General features: G+C 38.5%; 2 protein-coding genes across 2 annotated transcripts; both read right to left on the bottom strand.

Moving 5' to 3' along the window:
* Window positions 1-5,613: 5,613 nt before the first annotated feature.
* LOC124959153 (olfactory receptor 4C16-like) lies at window positions 5,614-6,635 on the bottom strand. The gene has a single exon (XM_047517776.1). It carries the CDS (start codon window positions 6,544-6,546, stop codon window positions 5,614-5,616), a length of 933 nt encoding a protein of 310 aa, XP_047373732.1. The 5' UTR covers window positions 6,547-6,635.
* A 1,469-nt stretch (window positions 6,636-8,104) lies between these two features.
* LOC124960726 (olfactory receptor 4C11-like) lies at window positions 8,105-9,030 on the bottom strand. The gene is given in 2 exon segments (XM_047519642.1): window positions 8,105-8,244; window positions 8,247-9,030. Coding segments are annotated over 2 exon segments (924 nt in total).
* Between the last annotated feature and the right edge of the window lie 246 nt (window positions 9,031-9,276).

The raw sequence follows: 9,276 nt of genomic DNA, 5'->3' as shown, positions 1-9,276 counted from the left end.
ACAAGTCTGTGTGTAACTAAGTTGGTTGTATGTATGTAAAACAGCTAAAGCTATTTAAGGTTTTTCCTAAGGTGAAATACTAATGTTCTGATATAAGTCAAAGTTTAATCTATAAGGTAAAATGACATGGTAAAATAACAAGGATTTCTTAGAAACACTAATTTACTCTTAACTTTGTGTCTATTAAGTTTTATCCTTTAAAACAATTAGTCTTAAAAATTGGGGTTTATACAATTATGGTTAAACAACTGTTAAGTGTATTGTACTATGTTACAGAGTCTAAATTTTTCTTTAAAAACTAAATTTAGTAAGATTAAAGTGTCAAGGTAATTGTAAAATGGTCACTCCTTGTATATTAAATGTATTCATATTTTCCAAGTATACAAGTTTTAAAGCAGGGTATTTATCAAGCTGCTATTCTCCAAACTTCTCTCTCAATATTGGAATGCTTCTAGGTTCTCACGGGCAGTCTTAATGCCTATTCCTACCAGCTAAAATATTACAATCATATCCCAAAGCTGTTGCTCAAGTAATATTTAAGGGAATAGAATCTTGCATTGCTGTCTTTGGAATCCATCCTTCTATCATTATAACCCCTTATTCCACTCAGCTAATTAAATGGCTAAGCAATAATGATGATGATTGGTCAGTATTATATTGTTCCACCTCAGCTCAGTTTGATAACCATTATCCCCAACATCCTTGGATTCAGTTTTGTAAAGTTACTCCCATAATTTTTCCAAAAGTGACTAGTACCCAACCTATTAAAAATTGTATAACTATATTTACTGATGGATCTAAAAATGGAGTAGGCGCTGCACTTGTTCATGATCAACTTCATACTATAATAGTTCAATCCAACTCAGCACAAGTTACTGAGCTCGCAGCTGTGGTGTTGGCTTTTAAAATAGCAGATAATCAGCCGTTTAATCTCCTATCTGATAGTTCATATGTTGTTAATGCTTTAAGTGTTCTTGAAACTGTGCCATGTATTTCTTCTTTATCCACCGTGGCTTCCTATTTCACTACACTGCAAAACCTTATTCTGCAGCGTAAACATCCATTCTATATAGGACATATTAGGGCTCATTCTAATTTACTGGGACCTTTGGCTAGAACAAATGATTTGGTGGATATGGCTACCAAATCCGTTTTTGTTTTTTCCATATAGGAACAAGCAAAACTCTTTCATGAGAAATTCCATGTAAATTCCACTACCTTGAGTAGAAAATTTCCTATCGCTAAATGTGTGGCTCGACAAATAGTAAAAAATTGTCAACACTGGGCTCCTTTGATCCCAGTACAATCTTTTGGAGTCAATCCCAGGGGATTGTTACCTAATCATGTTTGGCAAATGGATGTAACTCATATTCCTGAATTCGGTACTGTAAAGTATGTACATGTGTCAGTAGACACTGCTTCAGGGGTCATCATGGCTTCCGCTCACTCTGGAGAAAAGGTAAAAGATGTCATTCAACACTGCCTACAAGCGTTTGCTTGCTGGGGCATACCTAAAGTTATAAAAACAGATAATGGTCCTGCTTATACCTCCAAAAGCTTCCGGCTATTTCTACAAACATTTAATATTCAATTGATTACTGGTATTCCCTATAATCCACAAGGACAAGGTATAGTCAAGAGGATGCATCTCACCTTAAAAAATTGTCTTAATAAACAAAAAGGGGGAATAGGAGCCTCCTTTAAATCTCCCAAGGACAAAATTAATCTGGTTCTTTTTATTTTAAATTTTTTGACTATAGACAATTATGGACACTCTGCGGCTGATCGCCATAGCAACCCTTCCCCTGTCTCTCAAACATGGACCAAGTGGAAAGACATATTGACAGGTTGCTGGAAAGGACCAGATCCAGTATTACGTTGGGTCCGAGGGTCTGTTTGTATTTTTCCACAGGATCAACAAACTCCGATCTGGGTTCCTGAAAGACTTACCAGACCTATACAACATGGAAGTGATACTACTCCTCCTCACGATAGTGAGCCTTCCCATAACTGCAAAGACAGAAGCGGACAGCCAGACCCGGAACCTCTGGGCAATAGTTAAAGCTTGGCCATATCCTTTACCGTTAACTAATACTTCCTCTCTACTCCCTCCGTTGTTCACCACCAATGCGGCTACAGGATTACCCACTACACTTTATGATCCAGAGACTCAACCATATAATTCTTCCGCTATCTCCCTCCCTGGAGCCTTATGCTTTGATATACCTGAGGATAATGCTATTAGTAATAATAACTCTAGCCCGTGTATTGTTCTCCAAAAGCAGGTACAGGGGTCTCTTTTATAAGAGTATGGAATCCCCTTATGCTCCGCTCCAAGGTCATGCTACGCTTGGTCTTCAGTATGTCAATAATAATTTAATAACCATATCAAGGACATACTGGAAAGGGGAAGCTACTTTGATCACAGGATTTGTACCTTACAAATTACCTCTTCCCACTAATGGGTTTAAAAATCCCAGAAATTTTCCTCCATGTAATCCAAAATTTTCCACACCTCCCATTTGGACAGGTTGTCAAAATGCCAAGCGAGCGACCCTGGTTCAACATGGATTTTTCTTCACACCAAATTTTACTTCCCAGCGTACCACTGATAATTTTGCTGATCATGACGCCATGGGTATGGAGCGCGTTAATCCTTTTGATAGCTGGTTGCTATTCACCTCGACTTCAGGATATACTAACTTACAACCATTTTTTGCTCTTAAAGGAGGATCTTTTAGACAATGCGAATGGAACTCTTCGGCGTGAAGCGGAAAAAAAATGCTGGAGCTGAGACTACTACTAACTGTACTAGAGACATTACATTCTCATCCACTCCAGCCTGTGTGTTCCCTCCTTTTATGTTTCTACTAACCAATATTTCCAATAACACAACCCTTGATTGCTCTCAATCTAGTTGCTACCTTTCTCGATGTTGGAATGCTACCAATTTCTCCCGCGCGGTCTTAATGCGCATCCCTACCTTCCTACCTATCCCAGTCTCTGTTACAGATGCAGAATTACCAGTGCTACTATCAAAAAATAAAAGACAATTTGGCATCGCAGCAGCTGTGGTTGCAGTTGTTGTTGCGTCGGCGGCGGCCGCCGCAACTGCAGCTGCTGCATTGACAACTACTATACAGACAGCGACTGCAGTCAACCGTTTAGCTGAAAACACAGCTACTGCCTTACAAACTCAAGAGACTTTAAACCAACATTTAAGGGCAGGCTTACTCCTGGTGAATCAAAGAGTGGACCTATTACAAGAACAAGTGGACATATTACAAGAACTTTTGGGACTGGGATGTGTTTACTCTTTAAGAGCTGTTTGTGTTACCCCTATTGTATATGATAATTTCAGCACTGCAGCTAAGTTATCTAGTAATTTGTCACTTTACCTTACTTACTTGGTCATCTCAATTTGATAATCTTACCTCACAACTTAGAGCCGAAATTGTCAAAGTTAATTCTACTGGGGTACATATTGCTTCTGTATCTGAGATGGCTAAATGGTTTTCTTCTGCTTTTGATTTTGTAAAACAGTGGGCAGGTCTGGGCACTTTGGGACTGCTTCTCCTCATTGGTATCCTTTTCCTCACTCGTCTGTTTGTGCGTCTACGAGCCAGCCTACACAGGGATTGGATTATCTTTCATCAGGCCATGACCGCCCTAGAGGCCGGCAGCTCCCCACGAGTGTGGCTCTCAATGCTGGACCGGTACTCAAAGATGGGTAATGAAGGAGGTGGCTATGTACCAACCTAAGACAGGAGCTGCAGCATGCTCTGCAGACTCTGATGACGGGTAAGGACATATGCTGACCACTCAACCTAAGAGAGGCACGGTCCCGAGCTTTAATTTTATAATAAAAAAGGGGGAACTGTCAGGGTACCTGGGACCCCTGGCCCTAGGTGTGGCTAAGATGGCGCCTGGCAGTGAGCCAGAGCAGTTAACTTTTGCACAAACATCTGACATCATTTTAAGGAAGTCTTTATGACTGGTTCTCTGGTCTCATGCACAACGCATGATCTCGGTATGCCCTGCTTGGCTCTCTGTATCTGTCCACGCTTTTCCCTCGTGTGCTCTCCTTTGATTGGTGGTTTTACCTATATAAGGTCTGTAACTTCCCTGCTGGGGAGGGAAATAGGATAAGAAAAAGAAACAATAGAAGCAGAAGGACAGCGCGCAATAAAGCATTGAAACTTCAACCAGGTGTCGTGTTTCTCTGCGGGCAGGGAACACAACAACTCTTTACTCTTTATACAGTTGAGTTTATGACACATGTGTTGTCGAGCATCTACCATTACAGCACCATACAGAATAGTTTCACTCTTCTGAAAATGCTGCATGCTTCACTTAATCACCTTTCTTCTCCTCCTGAACCCCTGGGAAACACTTTCTGTTTTGTTATTCTCCTCAGTTCTGCCTTTTCCTACAGGAAAATTCATAGTTCATATACTTACAGTAAATATTTATTAAAAAAAACTTGAAAATTCTCTTTGGTATGTCATACTTTGCTGAAATCTCTTCCTATTTCAAAATTCTTTAACATCAACTGTTTATATATAAGTTTTACTTTGCAAAACTGGGTGTTGAATCAAGAGGTGCGCTACCACTGAGTTACAATACAGTTCTTTTTAAATTTCTGAGACAGGGTCTCACTAAAATGAAAAGTCTGTCCTTGAAATTGTGATCCTCCTGTCTCAGTCTCCTGAGTCACTGGGATTACAGGGGTGCAGTAGTACATCTGACTCAACTGCTTATGTTCTTCGCTTCTAGTCCATGTAAATATACCATTTTTCATTTGTGCCATCAGTGCCATAATTGTAATAATGCCATATTTTGAGCAAATATCCATAATTGTAAATTTTTAAGCAATTTTGATACCACTCCCTCAAATTAGAAGAAATCAAATTAGGAGCATGAAGTATATTTTAGAAAAAGAATAAATTTATTAGCAAAAAAAAAGAAAACAACAAAGTCTCCCTAAGATCAAAATACTCCTTTGGAAGGGTAAAATTTCTGCCCATATTCTGTCACTGTTCTGGAAGTTTCTATGTAAACACATGTTAAGAGTCCAAAGTATATATACTTTCTAGTATTGATTTGGGGAGTACCTAGATTGTCTATAATCCATGATAATAGGATGCTTTTCCAATTGTTGCACATGGTACATTCTGCTGAGTTAGGAAGAACAAGTAAGTTAAGGTACATAATCAGATATAAGAGGTTGAAATGTTTAACAAATAAGGCTATTTGGAAGAGAGAGAAATAGCCCCTCTGTGGATTTGAGCATGTGGAACAACATTGCAAGCACAGAACAACAGGCACCAATGTGAAAAAAGGCAAGAAAAAAACACTAGATAAATTCTACAAGAGATAATAGGCAAATAAGAGACATAGAAGTGAAGAACATTTAAGGTAGTAACCCTTGAATACTTGTTTGCACCTCATCCTGTCTCCTTTTCTACATAGAGTCCATTTAAAGTAGTCAGTGTACACGTACACATGTCATTTCCTGAAGGAACTCTCATTCCCCTAGGGACTATTCTGTTAAATCTGTGATTAGAAGTTAAATTTTTCTATTTATTTCTTCTATTTTAATCCAAACTAGGATTAAAGCTGGTCATCTGAGACCAATTTCTTGCTCCACAACTTCCTCATGGCCTTTTTCACTTCTGCATTCCTCAGTGTGTAAATCAGAGGGTTGATCAAAGGTGTTGCAATGGTATAAAACACAGCTATCATCTTATCCATGGGGAAGGTGGTTGCAGGTCTTGTGTACATAAATATGTAAGAGACAAAGAACAAAATGACCACAACAATGTGAGAGATGCAGGTGGAGAGGGCCTTTCTCCTCCCTTCTGCACTGTGGTTTCTCAGAGAATGCAAGATGATGATGTAGGAGGACATCAGCATGACAAAACTCACTGTACAAATGGCCCCACTGTTGGACACCAGGAGTAGGTTGGTCACATATGTGTCTGTACAGGCGAGCTTAAACAAGGGTTCCAAGTCACAGAAGTAGTGATTGATTTCACTGGGACCACAGAAAGGCAAACACAAGGCAAGAAAAATCTGAACTAAAGAATGTGCACAGGACCCCACCCAGGCCACAGCCACAAACACACTACAGACCCAGCGACTCATTATGGTCATGCAGTGCAGGGGCTTGCAGATGGCCACATAGCAGTCAACAGCCATGAGGATGAGAATGAAGATCTCCAGGCAGCCAAAGAAATGTAACAGAAAGACTTGGATTATGCACTCACTGAAAGAAATAGTCGTGTTCTTCAAAAGGGCATCCACAATTGTTCTAGGAGCTGTGGAAGTAGAGAAGCAGGTATCAGGTAAGGATAAATGGAAAAGAAAGAAGTACATTGGACTGCTGAGTGCCTGACTTGTCTTGATGGTGGTAATAATGAGCAAGTTACCCAGCAAAGTCCCCAAATAGAAAAGCAAAAATGTGACAAATACTATTTTCTTCCTAAATGGATCTTGTGTCAACCCAAGTAGGATGAACTCAGTCACATTATTGTTCAGCTGCATGATTTCATGAATGAGGAGAAGGAGCAAGTGTGAGATGATCTATCTGTAAAAGAAAATGGATTTCATTTATGGTGTGTTCTGTTAAGTTATGGAATATTTTGAGCAAAATAGTTCAAGGTGTTTTGTGTGATGATGACATATTCAAAGCCAATATAACATTAATTTTTGAGTACCTTCCAGATATGATTTCTTAATAAGTCATCTAACACTTGAGTCCTCAACCTGAGTCCTTGACATAGTAGGATGTCATTTTTAAATAAAGATTTGAATATAATGCTTTCCTACAAAATTCTTCAAATGCAACTCTTCCTTATCTTTGGCCAGATTCTGACTGATTTTGCTCCTTATGTATTACCCCACATTGGTATTTACTTTATTTTTTTCCATATCAAAAACTTAGCAGACCTGTTAGAGTGGTGCACACTTGTAGTCCCAGCAGCCCTAGAGGCTGAGGCCAGAGTTTTTTGAGTTTGAAGCCAGCCTCAGCAACAGAAAGGTGATAAGCAACTCAGCGAGACCCTCTCTCTAAATAAAATAGGGCTGAGGATGTGACTCAGTGGTTGAGTGCCCCTGAGTTTAAACCCTGATACTGTTCCCCCAAAAAATCGGCAGTATACTTGCATGGTGTAATACACAGCATTTAGGACATGTTTTATTGCCATTGGAGTTTCATGCTAAAAACATAAATTCACATAGTACCCTCAAACCCATATAATTACTTACATGGGTTTATGTGTGATAGATTCCATATTTATTAAACTTATTTATAAAAATGTGTATGATTTGTAGCTACATTTATAGTCAGTTCTTAAAAAATACTCATAATGTTTTGATTAGTTTAGAAAAGGTAAAACAAATATATAGTTTAGAATAACTTTATATCAAAGGAGCTTCTTATTTAAAAGGATGAAACTTTCCAAAGACAAACCAGTCATAAATGACATGGGTTCTTCTGATAACATCAGTTAATTTCTTTGAGAGTGTTCAAAGACACTTGCTACCTTACTGGGAATGCCTTACAGAGGGAAGAAAAAAATCACAATGAACTGACTGAATTTTATTTATCTATACTCATAAATTTCCACTGCTCTGATAGAATAAATGTTTTCTCATCAAACCAGAGTGAAGATTCATGTGACTTGTAGTTCATGTTCACAGGTGTCAGAAAAGAACTCTAAGGGAAAGAAGGAGTCAGACGAAATATGTGAGGGATATTTACAGTCAGAGGTCAGAACACAGAAATCTCTAAGGAAATCAGGTACATGATTTTAGAATGTAGAGTACTCAGGCCCTAGAACAACAGTGACTGGAAAGGAAGAGAATCTTCAGAAAGAGAATATTTTCTATAACTTCATGATTTAATTTCCAAATTAGTTCTATAAAAAGAAAAAAAAGAGATACCATGGAATTCATACTGCTTTTCAACTAAAAAATTAAGAACTAACAAACGTATATGTAAGTACATATTACTCTTACAATTATCAGAAATAATCATATATAATATTCATAGAGATTCAGTCATATCATATCTGGATACATATAAGGTTGAACACTCAATTTATCCCTTGCTTTCCGATATAATTTTAGAATGCCATAGATTTCTCATGGCATTTTTCACCTCTGTGTTCCTCAGTGTGTAGATCAGTGGGTCGAGGAAGGGTGTTCCAATAGTATAAGATACTGTCACCATCTTGTCCATGGGAATGTGTTTTGGGGGTGTGTATATATGAATATACAGGGGCCAAAGAACAAGATCACTACAATGATGTGAGACGTGCAATTGGATAGGGCTTTTTTCCTCCCTTCTGCACTGTGATTTCTCAGTGAATGCAGGATGACAATGTATGTGATTGTTAAAATTGTTAAACTGACTAGACAAATTGCCCCGCTGTTAGTCACCAACAGAAGATTCAGCAAATAAGTGTCTGTGCAGGCAATATTAAACAAGGGCTGCAGATCACAGCAGTAATGGTCATTCAAATTGGGTCCACAGAAGGGCAATCTCAAGGCCAGGATAACCTGAGCAATGGAATGCATAAAAGACCCTATCCAGGCAAGGACAATCAAGATGAGGCAGACCTGCCTCCTCATGATCCTTGGGTAATGCAAAGGCTTACAAATGGCTTCATAGTGATCCATGAGGATGAAGACAAAGATCTCCATGCATCCAAATAAGTGCAGTGCAAAGATCTGTGTCATGCACTCACTGTAGGATATGAGTTTCTTTGCAGAGAGAGCATCCACAATTAGCTTAGGGGCTGTGGATGTTGAATAACAGGAATCAGCAAAGGACAGATAAAATAAGAAGTAGTACATGGGACTTCCAAGTGTCCTGCTGGACTCAATGGTCACAATAACAAGTGTATTCCCCAATACAGTTCCCACATAGAAAATTAAGAAGATTAAAAACACCATTTTCTGACTCAGAGGATCCTGTGTCAATCCTAGCAATATGAACTCAGTCACATTACTGTTTTCCCACATGGTTTCAGTTGATGTGGGGACATCACAGGTTGGAAACAATCTGCAAAGGAGAAATGAAAAAAAATGTGAAATGAATACTAAACTTTGAAGTTGAATACATATTCTCAGTCATAAAATTGCAACTTTAAAATTGATGCTATAAATGATAACTCCCAATAGGTTCCAGTCACTTTTTTATTCTTTTTACTGGATAATATGGAATTCCTAACAACTATTTCACTCATTTCCCATATTGGATATGGTAAT

The sequence above is a fragment of the Sciurus carolinensis genome, chromosome 11, assembly GCF_902686445.1.
Source record: "Sciurus carolinensis chromosome 11, mSciCar1.2, whole genome shotgun sequence".
Classification (NCBI taxonomy): Eukaryota; Metazoa; Chordata; class Mammalia; order Rodentia; family Sciuridae; genus Sciurus; species Sciurus carolinensis.
This window is presented reverse-complemented; position numbering and strand designations above follow the sequence as displayed.

Bases quoted from the DNA above. Each gene is read 5' to 3' on its own strand.
- LOC124959153 (XM_047517776.1), bottom strand. From the start codon at position 6,546: ATGCAGCTGAACAATAATGTGACTGAGTTCATCCTACTTGGGTTGACA.